The sequence below is a fragment of the Idiotropiscis lumnitzeri genome, chromosome 3 (assembly GCF_059441095.1).
Source record: "Idiotropiscis lumnitzeri isolate Australia: NSW breed Sydney's pygmy pipehorse chromosome 3, RoL_Ilum_1.0, whole genome shotgun sequence".
NCBI classification, from domain to species: domain Eukaryota; kingdom Metazoa; phylum Chordata; class Actinopteri; order Syngnathiformes; family Syngnathidae; genus Idiotropiscis; species Idiotropiscis lumnitzeri.
In genome coordinates, this window is record NC_142393.1 from 2,816,386 (window position 1) to 2,839,481 (window position 23,096).

The 23,096-nt window shown below is 41.5% G+C and overlaps 1 protein-coding gene across 8 annotated transcripts; it reads right to left on the bottom strand.

Moving 5' to 3' along the window:
* Positions 1–111: 111 nt before the first annotated feature.
* Positions 112–22,657, bottom strand: LOC148339408 (inositol polyphosphate-4-phosphatase type I A-like). 8 transcript variants are annotated; one of them, XM_088289936.1, is made up of 27 exons: positions 22,520–22,657; positions 19,319–19,415; positions 16,525–16,777; positions 15,940–15,984; positions 15,741–15,859; positions 15,541–15,657; positions 15,386–15,465; positions 15,208–15,319; positions 15,010–15,100; positions 13,921–14,068; positions 13,691–13,821; positions 13,298–13,402; positions 13,108–13,216; positions 12,899–12,916; positions 11,460–11,646; positions 11,180–11,395; positions 10,397–10,538; positions 9,801–9,977; positions 9,534–9,608; positions 8,697–8,869; positions 8,498–8,621; positions 8,109–8,176; positions 7,583–7,782; positions 6,741–6,838; positions 6,545–6,657; positions 5,920–6,074; positions 112–1,303 (listed from the first exon to the last, which is right to left on the bottom strand). In XM_088289936.1, exons 3-27 carry the CDS (start codon positions 16,628–16,630, stop codon positions 1,171–1,173), a joined length of 3,042 nt encoding a protein of 1,013 aa, XP_088146062.1. In that variant the 5' UTR covers positions 16,631–16,777; positions 19,319–19,415; positions 22,520–22,657; the 3' UTR covers positions 112–1,170. The 8 variants fall into 8 exon arrangements, with proteins under 8 accessions (XP_088146062.1, XP_088146064.1, XP_088146056.1 ...); XM_088289930.1 differs by lacking the exon at positions 112–1,303 and adding an exon at positions 1,779–4,490; XM_088289932.1 differs by lacking the exons at positions 112–1,303; positions 22,520–22,657 and adding exons at positions 1,779–4,490; positions 20,150–20,258.
* Positions 22,658–23,096: the final 439 nt, after the last annotated feature.

Sequence of the window (23,096 nt, forward strand, 5' to 3'; positions counted from 1 at the left end):
TCAATTGGCCTCATATAACAGGGCGGGTGAAGACAGTGACCCCAAAAATTAAATAAATAAATAAACAGTGATTTCAAGTGTAGTATAACAAGTAACAATATCTTGACCAAATAATGTCAGAGACATTTTATTTAGAAACTGCCAACTGCTTTAAATTGTCTTCTTTAAGACATAAATTACGTGAAAAACACTTCCAAACACAATAGACGAATGTGACTTTATTTCCCCGAGAGATCTAAATGCATTTAAGATGCTTGTACGTACAAACTTAGCTATCATGGAAACAAGGTGAAAAAAAGAAAAAACATCTCAGTATTCTTACATTAATATGATATAAGTGAGTTGCTAGGAGGAGGATTAGAGCCAGTGAAGAAAAAAAAAAGTTGGCAGGATCCTGACTTTATTCAAAATTCTGACTTCAGTCTTAGAATTCAAAGATAAAAGTCACAATTCTGACTTTAAAGTGGGAATTCACACATTTCACACATTCTCACTTTAAAGTCAGAATAATGAGATTACATTGAGAACTCTGACTATTCTCAGAATTCTGACTTGAAAGTGGCAAGTCAGAATTCCCCCTTTAAAGTCAGAAATCTTCAATTTAGTCTCGGAATTTTCACTTTAAAGTGAGAATTTTGACTTCATTCACAGAATTCTCACATTAAATTACGACTTTAAAGTCAGAATTCTGACGTTATTCTCCCAATTCTAAAAGTCCAAATTCCGAGAATAAAGTCAGAATCCAGCCAAGGTTTTTTTTTTCCTTCACTGACCCCCATCCTCTTCCGAAAGATGGAAATGTACACATTTGACAGGATACCTTTGACAAAACATAAATACCGAGTCTTTCTGCTTCCCAATTTCAACGGCACTCCATTGATTTTGAGCTGAAGCATTTAAAAAAAAATTTTTGGTGTCGCACTTCATCTAATGACAAAACAAATGCAACACACTTGTACAATCATATACATTTGGTTGTGCGAACTGTGGCAAACAAAAAAAAAAAAAGTAACCACAGCTCATACCATGAAGGCTTTTATGACGAAGGCACCGTACAGCAGTGAGGCCCAGCATTGTTTGGAACGTGACTGATTTCAAAATGTGAGCATGTGATTCATGATTCGAGGATTGTTTTTTTTTTTTTTTTACCCTGAAGGCAGCGGATTCCCGTCAGGTTTCCACCTTCCCGTAGGTGCCGTCGGGCGGCCGGTAGTGTCTTGGGAAGGCTTTGAGTTGCAGACAGTTGAAGGCGTACTTTCTAGAGCCCACGTTCTTCACCGTGTTCTCACGTCTGCAGCCCTCGCTGGCGAGACAACAAGAAACATAGTATGAGTCACAAGTACAACACTGACTGTAGTCGTGCTGAAAGGATTAGAGGACATCAACAATTGCAAATACATTAATAGAAGTGGGGGGGGGGGAAGGCCTTTTCTCTGTCTTAAAGAGATTTTCCCAAAAGTTCTTCCTCGTGCGTGAGGAAATGGCTTTGAACACGGCAAGATATTAATCACGGAATGTATTTTGAACCGCTTGTTTGAGCACATGTCCAGTCCAAAGTACATTTTCTAAAACATGCAGTCAAAACTGTAAAAAGGAATGTTTAAGTTGAATTGACGCAGGTGTCGTCTGGTGATATGACGAGGTCATGATTGACGACTACACAAATGAGCAGGAAAATATCTTTAAAGTAGTGAACATTGATTGGATATAAATCAGATTGGATAAGGACAATAAATGCAATTCTCATGGTTGGCAAACAAGCACACAAAAACATCCTCTAATGGAGCAATAGTAAATATAGCTTTATTGCATAAGCATCATAATCCAACTATAGAGCTTTAATATCTGTATGTATACGTCTCATATACTGTATCTTTCAATAAAAGCGTTTAAATATATTTTATGTACAACAGCACAACTATGTTCTAATTAACATTGGCACTGGTAAAGACAATAAAAATAAATTACATTATAGTTTGTGTGTGTTTTTTTTAAAAATAATATCAGGGGGAGCACTTGTCATGTGACCAAAAGAGGACTTTTATGAATCTCACACACGCAACTATTTCACTTAATTCTCATATTTTCATGAATTTGACAGAAATACGCATAAGTAAATAAATGTCTCTCAGAGGTAGTTCAGAGCAAGCGAGCACACATAAAACAAAATATACATACAAATAAAAATACATATACAGAAATATTTCATGTAAGAAATTTCAAATGAACAAATATATGTTAACTTTTTGGGAGACATCTGACAAAACCAATAAATAATAATGAGCACATTTTGTAGCGGGAGCATATGAAGGCAGAACAATGGAAGAGAGGCGAAAAGTCTAAGTAGTAATTCCGTTTCATTTGGCGAATCCCTCACTCTCTCGAAACGTAAGGTCACAGTGAAAGCAAAGCTGACTTTGCTTTACTTGTTCATCTGCACCAGTCGTAAATCAGCATTGAAAAATTCCCAGCAAAACCAATTGGGCAAACTAAAACGTGGCTCGCAACCTTAAAACTTTAGCCTTTCTCGACACGCGCTAAATGCAACAGCACTTGCGACCATACAACTGGGGGAATGAGTCTATTCATTTTATTCACCAATAAAAATAAAAATAGGATCTGTCATGTGAAATTGAAACTTAACTAATTCACTACCAGCTGAGTTAAAAAAAAAAAAGGATCTTTGACGTCTTTGGCCGTCAATGGCAGTAAATGAGTTAAACTCCAGTATAGCAAAATGAGAACAATGGTGAACCAGAAATTTAGGCAGAATGGCGAACTGAACCTTCCCAAAATCTAAACATGGACGCACAAACCAAGACGGAACACGTGAGAATTGACTGGAATGTTAATGTCGGTCTCTACATAATGGAAAATTCATTTTTAATAACGGTTGTCTGTCTCAGTGTGTGATTCGGCCCAAGTGAGTGGGGATTGGCAGCAGAGTTCCAGTTCATCTTGACCAGGCTACAAAAGGAATGGGGGGAGACACAAAACTACTGGCTAAATTTTGCCGATCGCGCTGGATGATATAAACATCACATTTTCATGTCATTCAGTCCAACAGATATTGTTAGAGCTAATGCAGTGGAAATCATTTTAAATACAAAATAATTTAAGGTGCCTTTAACTACAATGAATGTGAATCCAAAATGTATTTTCATTAATTACACCCTACCTACCTCTGGCGTCATTGTAAACCTTTTCTTGCATGACGATAATGTGCAAAAATGCATGAAGACGAGACAAGAAGCTATTTAAATGCCTAACTGTCATATTTGTACAAACGTATGTTAGTTTCCATGTATGTTATTTGCCAGTCTTTCAACAAGCCATCTGCTAAAAAAAAATAAATAAAAAATTTAAAAAAAGTGAAAAACAGCGAACCATTAAGGTCACTTGAAGCCATTTTCTGTGCGCCGTCAATCATCCAAAGTGAATTTCGAAAACAGTATTAATGACACTCAGAAACAGTGGTGGGCCGTCAAGGCCTTCAAAGGCCTTCTCTGCTGGTCTAACATAATCAAGAAATCATGATCATATTCTTCACATTGATGTCATATTATATCCTAGTGTTGTATTTTTAGGTGAGAGTTTTTATCCAATCAGAATTCAGTTAGCCTGTGTTGCCAGGCAGATTTCACAATACCAGTAGCACGCACTATTCGTCCGAGGCCTTCAGATACAATTGTGCGGGCGTCTCTTCTGTGTGTGTGAGGGGTGTTTACAGTTGATAGACAGTTGTGATAGCCAATCAGATCACAAGTTGGTTACCGTAAGGCCTTCACGATGGCCTTACGTTGAAGGTGATGAACGTGTTTTGTGATTGGATACTCACTGAGTGGGCAGCGCTATGCGGAATCAACACACCCGAAAGTCGTAACTAGCGACCGTTCGAAAATCTAAAATATATTCTTGCTTTTTTAAACCACGATTGGCCGAAGGAGGGAAAAGTGTGGATTTAATTGCAGATACACTTGCATTTTCAAGACAGACCTTTCAAGAGATGCTAGGTCGTCCAACACTCATTCAGTACTGTGGAAGTGTTTTGTCCAGCCATGGTGTCATAAATGATGCTATTATGAGGAGGATTCTTTCAAGTCGGACTAAGTAGGACTTCAGTGAAGGCCGACGTGTGAAATGCACGACCCGCCACTGCTCAGAACAGGTTCATGTTTCTGTGGATGAGGCATCGGTTGTACATGCAGCAGAGTTAGCGCAGGACAATGGCACAAGTCCACCTTGTAGTGAGTATTACAATCACAAAAAAATTGGTCTGGGCGCTTCTGAACACGTGATTCGAAGACACTCAGCTGCAGCGGAGTCTTGCCAAGATAAAAGTCACGCTGAGGAAGATCCAAGCCACCAGGAGGTTGGGACTGAGGGCCAGCAGGGGCAGCGAGTACAGGAGGCTGGGGTCCATGCGGAAGTCACGCACCGGCAGTAACCCGCTCAGGTTCTTCTGGATCACACCCTCCCTTGTCCCAATGCTGAGGTGTAAGGTCGCAGGAGGGGTGTGGAGACATGAATCGTGAAAAAGGTACGGGAGGGGTGACCAAAGAAGCAGCGGGTGTGGTACGGGAGGTACAACAAGTGAAAGGGGACGGCAGGACGGCAAAATAAACACACAGCGTGTACATACAGAGAGGTGATGCAATGACAGACAACGCCAGAAAAAGAACATGAATGCCCATAAAGGATCTCCCAAAAAAAAGAAGGAAAAAAATGATAGTCAAACGCATTGGAAACAGGAAGTGGGAAAAGAAGAGAGAGAGAAAATAAGAGAAAATTCAGAAAGATGAATATTAGTAAATCTTTATTATTACCCTAAAAATGTTGGGAAGAGTGTGCGAGAGGCTCAAGTTCAAATGAGCAAGACTTTTTTTTTCTCATGCTTGGCGGCTGATGAGGAAAGGTGGAGTTGGCTTGTGACAAAGTAGAGTGATGGAAGGGGTGCGAACTAAACAGAGTTGCTGACGACAAAGTCAAATTACGCTCCAGCTGGAACACAACATCCTCCTTTTGCAGTTGGCCAAACTAAAATACAGTGAATCCCCGCTATTACGGCCATTGTGAAATGTCACAAATCGACACCACCTACAAAAGACGCCTCGAGGTGGCAGTAACGGATTGATTTATTCACTGTAAGAACATAGCCTGAAGAATAATCAGCCAAATATCAACACCGTGCATCGAGAACACGGGTGGGCAAACTTTTTGATTGGCCGGCCACAATGGGTTCTAAAATTTGACCGAGGGGCCGGACCAGGAGCAGATGGATGGAGTGTTTTGGGAACCTCACCTCATCGGAGAAAAAAAATACATTAAAATTCAAATGAAAGTGAACAAAAACATTCCAACAATATATGTCTTGGAAAAATTACAGTATTTAGAAAATAAAACATGAACAAGGTTTATTCATTTAATCAAAGTTCAGCGGGCCGCATTAAAACGTTTAACGGGCCACATGTGGCCCCCGGGCTGTAGTTTGCCCACGCCTGATCTAGAATGTACACAACCATGAAGACGTTACATAAAGAATTATATTTACTTCCTGAATTTTCATCACGAACAAATCATCTTCACGGGAGGCTCATCAACAGGGTTAGCTAGCATACTCGCCGACATAACATGCTAGGACAAATCTTTACCATTGCATACTTTGCGAAAAACGGCTAATAGGTTGGGGGAAAAAAATCCACGAACACACGCAAGGGTTCACTGTAGGACTTTTTTGAAGATTTCACACTCTTCACTTGGCCTGTGACAAATAGCGGGAATGCAAGGAAAAGTGGCAATCAAGGTATGGAGGAGGGCAAAAATGATATCTGCAGTAAATCTGAATTAAAAAAAAAAGCGCCAAATCCATATCCCAAGCAGTGCACAACAATGGCGACCGAGTGAAAGTGGTTGTCTTACCTGCGCATACAGTCGAGCGCCTGAGTGAAGACCTGCGGCGCCATGCCATGCTCGTGCTGCAGGATCAGGCATTGCTCCAGCGTGACCGACATGGCCGTCCGGTCCTTGGCGCTCTTGCAGCTTGTGAAACGAACCCCGTTGAGCCGCCGGCAGACCTAAGATCAACAGAGAAGTTCTGACGATCAGATGATATGATCCAGAAAATCGGACAGCTCTTCAGAACGGTAGTGATGGATAAAGTAGCTCGTGAAAGCTAAGATTTGAAGGTGCAGAACCTTTGTGATCGACAAAGACATTTTCCCAGCATTCGTCTTTTAAATACGTTTTTTTTAATTCTGCACACAATCTGCTGCATGCTGCTGTAAAGCTGCTCAAACAGAGGGCGAGTTGAACTATTTTCGGGACGTCATTACTAGAGCTGGGCACTTGACCCTTTTTTGCAGGTCAGTCCCCTGCCCCACGACCGCGACCTCGTCTCGGGTCTGGCCTCGATCGTCCGGCCTTATTCATAAAAATTGTCGGCTCTTACGTACTATCCAACAATCAAAATCCCGTGAAAAATGAGTGGCAAAACAACAATTCCCCCAGTTGAATTTCATCTTATCTTGAGAACATAGAAGTTCACCTCTGCCGCCTGCCACAGGATGTCCACATTCTTGTTTTTCCTCGCCTCCACGTTCTTCCCCAAAAACCTGAGCAGCTCCGGAAGACAGGTCTGCGAACGAGACCTCGGGAGGCCTGCGGGTCGGAGGACATTTTAGTGGCGTCACCATGGTGATGGATTAGGTGAAGTTTCTTTGAATGCATTACGGAAGTCTTACAATCCTCGGGCAGGACGTCTTTAAACTGTTCATAGTACGAAATGAGCCTCGTCAAACTCTCCATGTTGATGAGCTCCTGAAGGGACGTGTCTCCAAACCTGGAACAGGTACACACAATTTTTGAGTCCAAAGGCACCAAATAAACACCCTGATAGCTTGATTTCTGAGTTTAAATTCATGCCATCACCCAGCGGCAACTACACTGAAACAAATTGAAAAGTCATGAATCGGTTCCATTAAAAAAAGTAAAACCACTATTTTTTAATTTAAGTCAAGGTACCGCTGTACAAACCCTCCCACTCACTCACTCACTCACTCACTCACTCACTCACTCACTCACTCACCCACCCACCCAAACTCACTCACACCCAAACTCACTCACTCACTCACTCACTCACTCACCCAAACTCACTCACACCCAAACTCACTCACTCACTCACTCACCCAAACTCACTCACTCACTCACTCACACACCCAAACTCACACACACCCAAACTCACTCACTCACTCACTCACTCACCCACACCCAAACTCACTCACTCACTCACTCACCCAAACTCACTCACACCCAAACTCACTCACTCACTCACTCACTCACTCACCCAAACTCACTCACACACCCAAACTCACTCACACCCAAACTCACTCACTCACTCACTCACTCACACACCTAAACTCACTCACACACCCAAACTCACTCACACCCAAACTCACTCACTCACTCACTCAATCACTCACTCACCTAAACTCACTCACACCCAAACTCACTCACTCACTCACTCAATCACTCACTCACCTAAACTCACTCACACCCAAACTCACTCACTCACTCACTCACTCACTTCTCTGCCAGCGTCTGCTGCTCGTTGATGCCGACGTTGAAGTGCACCGGCTGGACCCTGAGCAGCATGCCACTCTGGATTTCCCGCGGCAACGCGTCAAACATGGTTGCCGGCAGAGGAATGCGGACATTGAAGCCGTCGCGGTTGCCCGTGATGATGGGCAGCATGTCGAGGGCGGAGCTGCCCGTCGCCTGAGTGACCTTCAACATCACACCAAATGTTGCAATTAGTCATTTTTTTGTGCACATCCACAACTGAAACACTTTCACACATTGTTGAAATTCTTTCACACACACACCCGCAAAACGCTCTCATCTCCACGACTAACATTTTTTCCCCCACTCTCAAACGCAACTGCAACACTTTCACACATCATATTGAAATACATAAGACTGCATTTCAGTACTATGTGTGAGAGGATTCAGCAACATGCATGAAAGCAATTCAGTTGTGTAAAAGAGCGTTCCAGTCGTATGCGTGAGAGGTCATCTTGAAACGCGCCCCTGACCATCACTAGTCATCCTACCTTAAAGGTGACATTTCGCAGATCCGTGATACCGACGCTCATGTCCTCCAACATGGCCAGCTCCTCTCCTGAAAAACACGCCAAACCTTAAGCCGACAAACTAAATTGCATCTACAAAGCTTAGACCTCTGAATAAACCACTTTTTTTTTTTTTAATGTTTAGCGTGGTCGTGGACACCTGAGCACTTTTTATATAACAGTGCTTCTCAAATAGTGGGGGCGCGGTGCGATGCTGAGGGGGGCGCATGTGAACCTGGTGAACATGCTTGTTGCTATGCTGATGCACAGTTAATGTGCAAATAAGCCAAAAGGGTGCCACTGCCAACTGCAGTTTTTTTCTTCCCGTTTAATTTGTGACATAATGAGTAACGTTGCGTGCATGATTGTACCATATGTGCTGAGTAGGGACTCAAACTCCGCCAATAAGCCAATGGTGTACAGCTGCCGAAGGAATCCATTATCACGTAGACAGTTCCTCAGTTTGATAATGAAGCCGCAGACGAGAGCAGTAAGCTGCGACACACACACACACAAACGGACGTCAACTTGTTGCATATGTGTGCATACACAAGCCTCACGCTAACTGACCGTCTGGCAGAAGACGACGTCACGGCGGTACTGCAGGGAGACGTCCATGGCGATGGTCGGGGCAATGTCCTGCATCAGTAGGAAGACCATGGACTTTTTGGCCTTGTCGCTCATCATGGCAACACAGTCAGTCAGAGTGGTGAGGAGAGGGTACAGCGCCTCACTCCACTCTCCTGGAATTACGCACATGCAACAAAGTCAACTTTAGTGACCGTTTCTCAAGTATAACTCCAGCTACTCATTTCAGTCAATTGTCTTTTAAAAAATAAATAAATAAAAAAAGAGCAATTAGGACCATTGATAAAGTAGAATATTTGGAAAAATGCTAATTCTGTAGTTTTAAAATCAAATCTATTAAAATTCACAGACATTGTATCATGTCAAATCGCACAACTAATGTACATGGCCCAAAACAACAACCTGCCCCAAAATATTATATGTTTTGAAATAGCGAATGGAAAAACCATTTGGTTGCTCCACGCAATTTTGAAATATTAAATGCACAACAAAGGAAAACAATGTCTTTGTGGTGCGAAACTGTGGAACAGTCATTGAGGATTTAAACGAATGTCCAAATATCCGTACGTTCACTAGTTTAAACGAACAAAAAAATAAAAAAATTGCAAACTTGAACTTTTTCCTACACCTGCTCACACCGGCAGTACATTTGGTCTTAGTACGGAACGATTTTTTTTTCATAGTCCCATTTATCTCTACAACATGTTGGAAATAAAACATTTATTTCAAAGTGTTTTCAGACGTAAGACAGATGAGACGGGTACAGCCACGACAATTGTAAGTTGTGGTGTGTTGTTGAGGCTTTCGGACAGTTCTGACCTGGGTACGCCTCCTCAACGTTGGGGCTTCCATCTAGAAGAAGTGACGAAGTGCTACATGCACGATTGGCGGGCGCTGTAAAACACATGAATGCACACCAAAATCTAATTGTTTTTTTCACGCGGTATTTTGGGGAACAAGTTTGAGAACCATTGCTTGAGAGGAAACGTTCCATAATAGAGACAGATTCCAAAACACATGAAGGCATATGGATGAGGTGAGGGGAAACAGAAAAACAGAGCAGCATCGTACAATAAATACACTTACGGCTTTTTTGTTCAGCGTTCCGAGGGGATACGGATGAGAAGGCAGGGAAAGTGGACGATGATGATAATGAAGACGACAAAGATGAGGATGGAGGAGGCAATGGTGATGATAATGAAGATGGAAACTCTTGTAACGAACTTCCTGGATTGATCCAGAACGCTCGTCTTTTCTCATCACCTTTGCAAAGGCACACAGGGCGAAGTTAATGACGCCAGAGATTTCGTCACAGCCACATGACATATCACGCAATTTTGCAGCTATTTAAATAAGTTCCCAGGAGTCCTAACAAATGCGATCGAAAAACACATTTTACAAAATTCTTTGCCTCATTGGAATCAAGCTTTTTTTTTTGTGATGGCGGTCCTGCCTCGAGTAAATGAGCCACTGCTCACACTGCCAAGACCTTCTTCAGAGTATTGCTATTTACCGTATAATTTTGACACAAAAACTCACAAAATTTGTTACAAATCAGAAAAAGGCAGGAACTCCAGAACCTCAACTAGCTGTATTTAAAAAGAGCAACTAAAAAGTCCATCCATCCAACTGAACCGCTCAATTTGAAAGATTGTACGTGTCTGTGTGTGCGGACGTGTTACCTTTCCTAAAGCAAACGTCCTGCAGGTCCGCGTGGATTTTGTCTTGAACGCCGTCGCCAGGCTTCTTCTCTTTCTGGAGCAGCTTGTCCACACGCTGGATGATGCACTCAAGAGATTTGTCCACGTTCAGCCACACTTTCTCCTGACGGCACATCAACAGAAGAAGACGGCACAAATTCATCACGCGTATGCCTGCTCAGAAGAAAATTCAGTTACATAAATGTCCCCTCGGAATTCAACTCTAGAAGCAAAACGGAGAGATGAATCACATCTATATGCAAATCATTGGGCCTGCCACAATTTGGGTTTTGGTAACATTTCGTGCTGTGATCTAATTGTGGGTCTAATGCAAAAGTACAGACCAGAGCCATTTTTTTTATTTATACTGTGTAGTCCCAATTCACAACAGAATCAGAATCAGAATCAGAATGCCCTTTATTGTCGTTGTACTCAGTGTGCAATGAGATTAGAGAGCTCGCCGCTCCAGTTCAATACAACAATAATTTAATTAAATATATAAAATAGAAAATAACACTAAATTGGAAAAATAATAAAAAATAAAATTAAATAAAATAATTTTTTTTAAATTTATTTATATTTTTTCTTTTTTTATATTTTATATTTATAAAATAAAAATAAAAGTTAGGGAATGGTTGATTTCATACTGGACTGGACTGCACAGAATGAGTCCAAAAACGATTTTTGTTTACAGATTTGTGAAGCCATTTATGACAGATTGCAAAATTGCATATTATTTATTTATTTATTTTTAGCATCACGCACCCACTCCTCCTCATGCCAGTCGACATGCAGCGACGATCGACTGCTGTTGCCGCTCCACTTGGCAAGTAGCGTGTCCTGGTCATTGCGGAGGACTACTTGGTCTGACTCAGCCGACGGAGACGATTTGGAGGCGATGTACTCGGGCCGGGCGGCATTCAGGGCCTGAATGGCCGACGCGAGCAGCTCACAGTCGCATACTGTCACCAACTGTCGAGTCTGAATGGCGAAATATCGCATGCGGTCATGTGATCGTTGAAATGTGGATGTGGCGCTCAAGTACCTTATCAGCCAGCGTGGCAAGTGTCCTTTCCAGCCCGCTAGCAGAGCGGTCCTTCGCAGCTCTAGAAAGCCTCTCGGCATAATAGTTGACCTGTGTTTTCAGGGTGTTGATGTGGGCGATGATCTCTTTGGCTCGAACCACGTCCTGAGGAAGGAAGACGATGGACTGCGAGCTGGAGAGGGCGCTGCTGCAGAGAGAAAATATCGGGTCTGAGGAGCTTGTTTGGGTCTGATTTCTAAGATGTACAGTTTTCTTATGGGATCTGCCAGGGGTGTCCAAACTATGGATTGGGGGCCATTTGCGGTTCACCTTCCATTTTTGTCCATATATTAAAAATAACATTTAACACAGCATGCAACACTTTTTTAAACAAAGGGTGGAGGCAGCATGAAAGGTGTGAGTGTCAAAAAAGTGGGCGTGAGATGGTGCAAGGCCCACTAACCACTTCAATGACTACTAAGAAATTCCTTTCATGGACATTTTGTTTTAAAAATGGAGAGAAATTATTTACATCTGAACCAGTAACAGCATTTCCTTCATAATGGTGAACATTTGAAAATAATGATCCTCAAGTAATTGTTTAAAAAGTAACGGCTTATTACAGTTTGCTATTCTTTTGGTTCTGACTTTATTGCAGGGGCGGATCCATGGTTTTGAGATACAAGGCGGGGAGACGCAAATGAATCCTGAAAAATCCATTCAAACTATTTGCCTCATGACCTTTGAGAGAAAGCAGAGATGTAGCAGTTCTTCAAAACCACTCAAATATATTTGCAATGGATATAATTGCGGCTTTTGTGTGTTTAATTAATTCAAGCTGAAGAATGTGAAAGCGGCCCTTCCAATTATCTCCATGTGACCCGTGGAGGAAATATTTTTGCCAACCCCGGTATACTATAATAAACAATTAAAAGATGTTCTACAACTTCATCTATTCAGCAAAAAAGCTCTTTACGTATCATTGGCCACATCAAATAGTTGCCCAAGTCAGTTGTGCAAATATGCAATGTGGCCGACGATCTGTATTCTTCTCCTTTGCAGGCGCATAAGACGGACGGCATGCACAACAATCCAAACGATGCAAGAGTTCAAACAAAAACACTCGAATCAGGCACATTTTCACATACACAATTTTAAACACTTATTAGCTGCAGCATATCAAGAACCTTTCTGTGAGTAGTTCACTCCAACTTCCACTCACATTCCAAAGACATAATAATACAATTGGTTCATTCAAGACTTGAAATTGTGAACGTGAGTAACCAGGCCAGGTTGTACCCTGCATCTTGATCACATTTAACAACAATCATTTTTCCAACATATGACAGTTGGAAAGACCAAGACGAGTGAATCTCTTGTGCTGCGATGCCCGTGATGACTGAATGGATGCTTGTTATTGTCGCACAAACAGACGAATGAAAAGGAGCAAAGCAACTCACCAAACCTCCTCATATGCGCTGACCCCAAAAGTGACAAAAACAAAACTATTAAAAGAAAGCTAGAGCATAACAGAACTGCAGAAATACTACAATAATTGACAAAGTAAATGTGACTGCAGCCAAATTAGAGATTGAGTGAATAGAAAGAAAAATAAAACTCATGATTCAATGAAAAGAAACACTTTTTTTTGCAAAGTCTGAGAACTTACTGCTTCTTTGCCTCTTCAAACTTTTGAGTAAGTTTCCTCAGCCCGCCATTTTTAAACCCTTGGCAGTGTGCAGCCGGCGCCCCGACAGTGATGATGTCATACGTGTGTTCTAGGAGCAAAGGTGCAAGCAAATGTGAGCACACACCGTGAGTACACAGCAAGCACGTGAATGTAAGCGTCGTCGTCTAACCGAAGCCCAAATCATCCTGCACCCGCATCCTCTGAATGTGCAAGTTGGTGGGCATGAATTCCATCTTCTTGTCGGCCTTCCGGCTGCTGGCCTTGAATGACGGACCTAGTGGGGAGCACGGGAAGAAAGCGTTTATAGCAGGTATGTTTTGTTTTTTTCCGTAACTCTGTCTTTTGTTTGTTTGCTTCTTCCACTTCCACTTCCAATTCCATCACTTCAGACTTGAATTTGCGCTTGCGGTCCTCTCCCAATTTTTGCAGGGTGAAAACCATCAGCGCTACTCACACTGTATGTTTCCACCGCTTTGCACCTTTGTGCCAACAATTAGAATAAGCGTACGTACAATTTAGCACCCGCTTTTAAGAGATGTAATTACGACAAGAGGGTTCGAACCTCTGTAGTTACTGAGGTCAGAGAGTGTTTCTTGGTACGAGACTATGACTGTTTGGTAGTGTGAGACGATCTGTCGTCGCAGATTCTCCCAGCAGGGTGACAACTCTCCCAGCTCCTCGAGCTCACCAACCCTGCCAGGAAAAGAATGTAGCGTTAGGGTTGAATATGAGACACAAAACAGTCTTTAAGAATCTTCGTGTAAGCATGTTTTTTTTTTTTTGTTTTTTTACCGGGCTGCGTCCTCCTCCAGTAGTAATTTAACAAACTGTCTGGGGATGTTCAGGGACAGGATGCTCTCGGCCATCTGCTCCAGCACCCGTAGGTGGTTGGCATCGGTTGTTGGAAAGCGGTACATTCTGGACATTGTGCCGCCAAATACTGAGGAGGAAATGTGATTATCCATTTTGGTGCGTGTTATCGCCACTTAAGTAAGATAACTTGCACTCATAGGAGGAATCAATACACTTTTCGACAATATTATTGGTGATGTGATGGATATATCTATGGAGGACTGAAAGTGCCAAAATGAAATCAATACATACACCATGAAATTTTGAATTAAAATGGTCATTAATTAATTAAATGTTTCATTTACTCACTAAATATGAAATTAAATAAATAAATGTGTCATTAATTACACAAATTACCCATAATTATACGTAAAAAAAAAAACCCTAAATAATTATGTATTAGTCATTTATATATTTAATTAATTATTTCATGATCCGGCGTTCAAGTGTTTCATGAATTAATTTTATCAGATAAAATGAAACACTGTCATTAAATACTGAAATAATTAATTAAATACAAAAATAATTAATTAAATACAGAAATAATTTGTTTTAAAATATAATCATTGATCATTTAATTAATGACACATTTATTTATTTAATTCCAGATTTAATTCATTCATTAAACATTTAATTAATTATTGACAATTTTTATTAAACATTTCATGATGTATTTATTTATTAAATTTTGGCACTTTCAGTCCTCCATATATATCCGCGAACAAGGGGTTGGGACAGAAGGAAGACAGCAGGAAAGCAATCAGACAATTGCCAGTTCATCTCAAAGGATGAAGGTGAATCCAAGACTGCATTCTGCTGTTGAGCTAGATGATATAAACTAAACTGGACTATTTTTTTGGGGTGACACTCGTTTGCTTCCTGAGCTTTTAACACATGCTTTTGAACAAAGGTAAAGGGTGCCTGGACTGCTATCCTGCACTGCCACTCGCACATCTCTGCCTTCTCTGAGTGTGAAATAATAAGATATAATAACGGAACAGACATTTCTGCAGAGGGACGTCATTATACCTGCACGCAGGAGGCTGTCTCGGCACAGTGAGGCGTACTTGATTCGCACTCCCATCGCCTCCGTTAGGCTCTCATCAACCGGCAGCACTGTCTACAGGGAACAATGACGGCGCTCAACAGCATGAGGGGGCTCAGTGATACGCTCCACAGTGACAAATGACTTTACAACAGATAACTTTCTGAAATGCACCACCCTACCCGGCCATTGATATTGTCTGGAAGGCGGCCGACCCCGAGTCTCGGATCCGCTTTCTCCTCCATCTTCCATGCGGCCACAGAGATGTTTCCCACCCGCTTGTTTTCTGCTGACCTGTGCATTGAAATCAATGCCACCAGTTGCACTTCTGCATGAGGAAGAATGTGTTACATGTGTTACCTGAGTTCCATCTCTAATCTGTGCTCGTTGTCCTGCAACAACTCCTTCACGGGGAAAAGTGCTGAGCCCAACATGTACATCTTAAGAGAAACAAAAACAGGAGTGTTGTCAGTCAGGGGTGCAAGCAAGGACGACTGCGAGCGTAGTGGTCACACCGTGCCCTGCGAACGGTCTTTCACGTCGTATACAGCCAGTTTAACTTGCGTCTGATGGTTGATGTTCGAATCCTGGAAGAAGGCGATGCTGCTAAGGAAGATGGGGTTGCTTGTACCCTGTTGATCGTGTTGTGGACAATGTGAGTCACCAGGATCTCAAAACAATCTTTTGCAAGAAGCTCTGCGTGTACGAGTATCACCTCTATGACTTCTGTCTGCGCATGTTTGGTCCAGAAAGCCTGTGGTGGCGTTGTGCAGCTCACTGCTACAAAAGTATTGGGTTTCCGATCCAAACCAGAATTCATTAGTTCTGTGCAAGCTGTTCAATGACACACACAGTCAATACGTATCCTGTCAAACTAATCAATATTTTTTATTTTATTTTACTTTTTGACTCACCAATACTGAACTCGAGCACTGGTTCATCTGGGTCTTGACTGTTTCCTGGAACACAATGCAGGACCTCACATGAGTGCAGCTGCAGAGGATTCTTATGTCAAATTGTCGACCGATGAATAACAGAATCATTAAAGTTGGATCTAGACAACTATGGATGAAGAGACTCGCGCAGCAGAGCCAATGTTATGTGCGATTTAGGAGGGAGACATTTTCAATTTTCAATGATTACATTCGGAATAAACTCACACTCATTGCTGAATTTTTTCCTTGAACAGTTCATCAGTAAAAAAATAAATAAATAAATAAAATAAAATAAAAAAACACACACACACGCATACACACTAGCTTGCTATGGCGCCATCTAGTGGCAAGACGTATTGTAGCTTGAAATGAGTTGAAGCGTTTCATTCAGTGCTTTGTCGCTATTCTGTGGTATAACTAGGCAATTACATACCTTTTAAGATGGGTAGTAATCACTTGCGGGGTTTTGCTTTTACCAAATCCACAGTTCAATTTAATTTCATTTGTAAAAACATGCTTGTTTGTGAAACAGTTCAGCACTGAATATAATTTTATTTTCCTCACCTGATAGGGCCAAGCCAATCATCTCACTGGACAACTGGAATGTGTTTGCCCGGTAGACTGACCACGGCCTCTGGGTCCGGCCAGTGCGTTCTCTGCCCCTCGCCATGCTGGGTCGGGTAGAGGCGGTGACGGCAGGAGGCCTGAACACACAGCCTTAACCACGAGCCGTCACGCACTCCCATGTGATTTGGTCACGCCTCCTCTCGGTATCCACGGTACCTTCTTGAAGAGGATCACCTTTCTACATGAGTCACTGGGAAAAAAAAACAACAATGCAGGTGTTTAAAATGACAATGTAGAAAATAAATTGTGTTCATGAGAACATTAAAATAATCACAGTTTCACTCTCACACCTCTGTAACTTCTTGGTGTAAAAAAAAAAAGAAGAGGAACACGTGAGACCACAAAAGGAGATTTAGTAAGCAAAGAGGGAAGAGCATGTAAAACTGCGGAAGAAAAAAGACGCAGTAAGTTTAGTCCAAACAGTCCAAGTTAAATCCAAAAGACACTCAACGACCAAAAAAGGGGGGAAAAAAAACCCAGTTGTGCAGGTTCATAAAATCATGGCTGCTTCCTCGTGAGTGGTGCCTCTCCACTCATGGCAAGTCAAATTGGAAGACGAGTTAGCACAAATGACCATCTGTGTTTTTATATGGCAAAAGCATAGAGACAAACCACGCCACAAGAAAATGTATTTTTCAATTTTTAAATTGTCTTTCAACAACAATAAAATTCAAAGGGCCTCAATTAGATGTAAATTTTTGCTAATTGTCGGACGGCCTGATGGCTACGAATAGCGGCCATCAACTGTACCCCTACGCAGTTAATTTCATAAAGTACATTTTAATAGAATTTTACACAGTGCAAAATGATCACCGTAAATTTTGCGCTGATTATTTTCCTTCTCTTTTAAGGGTAAAATGTACTCGACAAACCTAAGAATCGTTACCATATTTTCCGGATTATAGGTCTATACTTTTTGCCCTGATTTTGAAGCATGCGGCTAATATAACAGTGCAGCTTTTCTGTGGATTTTTCTTTCTCCACCAGGGGCGCTCTGCAGTTCAGAAAATATGCTAAATAAATCTTGATTTTTTTTTCTCTTGTTCTGTTTTAATTAGCAAAGTTATTGCCATGTTAAGAGGCCCTGTTTTAACAATTTATGTACCTTTATGTGCATTCACAGGACAAAATCGTTCTGTGCATGCAGTAGACAACTTTTTTTTTTCAACATGGAAAACTGCGGCTTACAGCCTGGTGCGGCTTGTATATTGTTTTTTTGTTTTTTTGTCAGAATGAGTTGCTGCGGCTTATGTGCAGGTGTGCCTTATAGCCCAGAAACTACGGTAATCATAAAGACAAACATTGCAAACAGTCTTCAGGATTAATAAAGTGTGCAGTATTTATTTGAACAAAGTGCAAACTAAATATTCTAATATTTGCTCCTCAAATGCTCCAATAACCCGAAAACAGAAAATAAACAAAACAATTGGGATGATCTTTTTTTTGTTTTTTTTCTTTTTCTACTGAGTCGTTCCTCCCTTCACAGCCAAAACACGTCCAAACTGCCCCATGTAGTGACGATTTATATACTTTCAGTGTGATTTCAGCAAAGCACATTTGTATTTGATACGAGCAAACATTCCTCAGTTTGAGAAGGATCGAATGCAATTAAAATTGTGCTTCTAGGTTAATGGCTGATGACCCACTTCCTGGCTACTGGTCCACACTGATTCTCTTGGCGGCACCCGATGTGTCCCAGTTTGTTTCACAAGACCTACATCTGTTAAGACCTCCTGAAAATCATCACCTCTCTTATTTGAAACGTGCGTCTTGCCGGCGCATGTGATTTTAATTGGCTAAATGGACTTAATCGTCACCCGCATGGATTCCTTGCCAATATCCACATGAAAATGCATGCCAAGTCAAGAACGTAACCAAAAACAGCTTCCATGTTGACTAGGCAAGGCCAGAATACATCTTAAAAAGACATAACTGTGGTTAAAGAACATTTCTTAAATCAAAACATTCATTCAGTGCGAAGGGAAAAGCAAAAATATTGCCATATAAGGGCGCTCCAAATTCAGCTCCTCGTGTCAAGTGTGTGTATACCTTTCCGAGTCACGCGTGCACACAGGATTTACAGTCGATGGAAAATCTGGGACAGAGAGACTCCGGACACATTCATTCATTTTCTACCACTTATCCTGTTCAGAGTCCACGGAGAGCTGGAGACTATCTCTGCTGAGGGGACCGCCAATCGAGTACGATATAAACAATCGTTCGTTCACGTTCACGCTTACGGGCAATTTGGAGTCTTCCATGAACCGAGCATGCGTGTGGAATGAAATCCACCAGAACGTGGAAAACTTGTAACACCTCACGCTAAAATCCGCTTTTTTCAGTGTCGCCTTTGACACATACAACTTGTGGCGCCTCACTCAAATGTGCGTGTGTGTTTTATTTCGGGGTCATGCTCTCTCTTAATCTAATCTGCGTGCCTTTTAGAACCCGGTTTGTGACTCCAGTGCTCATCTTATTCAAGTGTGTGTGTGTCACCCTATCAATGTGTCTGGAGCTTGTCTAGTTCACCAAAAATGGGAACGGGACTTTATAATGGGTTGTCTTTAGCAAAATGAGCAAGAGCAAGTCAGTCCAATTGTCTCCTAAATCTGCTTCTTACGTGGCAAAAGCTAAAGTTGCTTTTTTAATGAGCTCACATCTTCACTTTCATCGTCAATGCACAACAATCATTTCAGTTATGTTATTTTTCCTCAAGAAAGACCAAACAAACCTGTCTTCATCTAAGATTCCTTTTGTCTGCTCTTTTTTTCTCTCCAGGAGGTGAAACCGGACGGTGAGGAGGACAAATGATGAAGCAGGGTTAAAATCTGATGAGAAAACACAAGCAAAGTTTTAGCGCATGTTAGCCTGCCAGCTTACAAGTTGACAATATGAAAAAGCTCAGAGAAAATCACCCCCCCCTCCCTCACCCCCCCATGTTGCTTGAATCAAATACTAGCGCACTGTGTGTGTGCCATCTGCGCATTGATGAGACTAAAGCATGAATAATGTCTTTGGACAGACCGAGCAGCTGTAAGCCTTTCACATGATAATGACCATCGCCGAGCTCCAAGCATTACTCGCCGTCACCTTCTCAGGAAACCGCTTCGACTCCAGTTTTGTGTAATGCGCAGATTGAGCTCGTTCACGGATAGGCAATATCTTGTTTCCTGACACGCACACGTCTTGTCTGTATTGCTCAAGTGAGCAGCACTTCCTTACGTCGGTCTGCAGTAACACGAGATGACTGCAATATCAGCAAAACACTTTCGGACCTGAATCCATGTATTCGTTTTTTTTGGGGTGTAAAGTATTACTGTATGATGAAATTTGATCAGTACTTGTGAATAGCAGCACTTTTTAGGGCCGAGCAATATGCGCTAAACCTGAAAATAAATAAATAAACGGTCCAATGTTCCCCAGCTGCTTTCAAACACACCATGATGATGCACTTTCTTCAAAATGTCCAAACACAAGCTCAGCCTCCGCTGTCGGGATGCCAACACGAGGTCATGATCAGCATGAAACAGTGTCGCACGGCAGCTTCAATTTCCACACGTACCCGAGGATGCCCGCTCTTGCTGCGTATGCCAACGATGGATGTAAACAAAGTCACGTTGCCGAGAGCATCACGAGGCGAAGACACAGCTGCAGTCTCGGCCCCTCTCCTCTTCCTCTGACTCGCCAGCTTTTTAACTCTTTCACTTCGGTAAAAACAGCATCACATCGACAGCTTGCATGCATCGAGAGGCAGCAGCTTGCTTGTCGCATATTTGGATGATATTGTTATGGATATACATTGTAGGAAAAATAAGTACAAAATATACATGTACATAAATCAACCTATTGCTTCTGGATGGTCTTCACATTTATATTTATGAATGTGTATGAAAGAGATTGATTGAAGTACAGTGCCTATACTACTCAGTACAGTTCAGTTGTGTTTAACTTTTAAAGGGGAATTGTACCCACAAAAATTCATCGCAACAATATATTCATTGCCGCCCCATACAGGCCACAGGAACCCCTGACAAGTTATTTTTTCCACATTTGGGGTGATGCGCCTACGCACACACATGCGCAGCTTTGACTCTTCTTTTTTTAAATCCACCTCCGTTCCCCTTGATGCTCGTTAATGATTCATTAGACCGGACCCAGAGAGATCCAGTATCATGCTCCAGAGTGTTTCTGTGTCACAGCCCCTCAGCAAAGAGATGTATTACTTTAAATTTTGTCATCTTACATAGATTTTTTTTCCTCTCATGTATTCAACAGCTTAGATAAATTCAAAAATGTTTTGGTAGCAAGTAATAGTATAGAAATTGAAATTATTATTCAACTATGCAACAGTAGAAAAAAAAGGACTGTTATATTATCTAAGAAATAAACATTTAAAAAAAATATGCAGTGATGTCAAATCAAGAGTGAATCATTTTTATAAAGCTGAAAACATCTATCACATGCACGTCTGAGGTGGCCGACAAGGTGTCTGCCCACAAACTGCTTATGCTCAAAACTCGGAAGCTGAGGGTGCGAGTATGACGAGTGACTCATACAGCATCGACATAAAGACTGATGAGGGCTGAAGTTGAACAGTAAAAGTCAGAATAAGCGGGCTTGCTGATTTAATGAGGAAAAGTGCTGTGCACTGTTGAAGTTAAAAGAGGGGCTTTCTGCAAGTATGTCAGTTTTGTCTTCAATTAAATAGGCCGTGAAGTTAATGGAGACAAGATCTGCGTTATTGCAGCAGTCATAGTTTTTTTTTTGTGATATTTTTGTTTGGTGATCTGTCTTGAGATATTCCTGATGGAAAATGGGCACCTTGGCTAAATTAAGTTTGGGAAACACTGAAATAGATGACATGTCCCCATCATTTTTGTTTCTGGCATTTCGAAATTGTTTGAAAGATGAGCAGAAAACATCAGTTCTCCTTGCCGCCTCTCACTGGGCCAATGCCTCGCCAATGTAATTCCAGTCACTGTCACGCTCACCAATGCCAGTTTGCACCTGCCTTTCAGACATGCTACTTGAAGAAATAAAATTAGACAACTCAATTCCTCTCATGCTTGATCAATCACATTGTGCATGCTAAAAGCATTTATTTGCATCTACTCCTGCCAGCAAACCCAACTTTGCAGCCAAATTGCACATTTGACAGATGCAATTCTGGATGCGTTCTTTCCCATCTTTTAGCTTAGTTTTCGCTTTCACATCTGCATGCAGAAACAATTAAGTTTGGGCAAGCAATCAAGTTTGCACTATTGCATATCCAAGCTAGGCAAGCACAACGGCACTTTGGTTCATGGTCATTGCATCAAGTTGTCGAAGTCCAGATGACCTTCACAACATACACAGCGACACCCAATGAAAGATGAAAACTTAAACAGAAACATATTTGCAAAAACACACACACATGCACACACATCCAAAGTCAAATATGCACCGAAATGAGTTCTCACGTGGAGCATCCCAACGACGTAAAAAGCAACATCATTGCCACCACACACGCTCGCATGCACGCACACTCACACAGCAACAGAAAGAGAAAGCAAGAGAAATATGCCCCAGGAGGATAAAATAGTGTTTCCTATGTTACGTAATGTTGCTAAAGATTGTGTGTGACCTGACTGGCACAATGCATTCATAAACTGCACACTTGAGTCATTTCCTGCCAAAGATTCAAGAACACCTTCTCGTACGTTTTCATCCACGTTTGACCTTCTATTTGTCGAAGTTAAAGGCGCAAATGCCATACGTGAAAAACACAACTTGACATGTCCCCTAACAATACAGAACACAGAACTTTTCGAAAAAGCCCGTTTTCCCAAAGAGGTAAACAGTAAAAAGCAACAATACAGGAAAAAAAACAACACATCACAGCAATTAAGTATAGTATTTCAATCCGAGCAAGTACTACATAGCAGTTACTTACATTGTACGTTTCAAAACATGACAGATTATCCACTTATGGTGTTAAAAAACGATAATTCGTCGTCGGAATGTCTTTGCGACTGCAGCAGAAGTGACAGCCGAGCGGACTAGTTCCGCCTCCTGGTGACGTCATCACGCTTCCCACACGTAAGGCAGACGTCACTTTTTTTCAAAAATCAAATCGAATCAACTTAAAAAAACCCGAAAAAAAAACACAGAATATATATATTCTAATGTAACGTGCGTCAATAAAAAAATATAAACTTAAGAGCATTATCGATAAGTTTTTTGATAACACTACAGGAACATACTGATAAAAAAACTAACAAAACTTTTAGATAAGCGGCTCAGCCAAAGGATAGATGGATAGAGACAGAAAATGTGACTTATAGGGTGTCATCCATTCTACGTGTGTAATGTGTTTTAATTGTGTTTAATGTTTTAAATGTCTATTTGTATTATTTTTGCCCAAAATATGTAATTCTTTCAAGTACCACTAGAGGGAGCACGCTTACCAAAATTACACCACTTGGGAAATCACTGCAGTGTCATGCTCTCCAGTCAGTTCTTTCCGAGTC

Bases quoted from the DNA above. Each gene is read 5' to 3' on its own strand.
- LOC148339408 (XM_088289930.1), bottom strand. From the start codon at position 16,630: ATGGCGAGGGGCAGAGAACGCACTGGCCGGACCCAGAGGCCGTGGTCA. The intron at 15,466-15,540 runs GTGTGACCACTA...GTTTCTCTTAAG, and splicing joins AAGACCGTTCGCAGGGCACG to ATGTACATGTTGGGCTCAGC. The intron at 7,783-8,108 runs GTAGGATGACTA...GTGATGTTGAAG, and splicing joins TGCGAAATGTCACCTTTAAG to GTCACTCAGGCGACGGGCAG.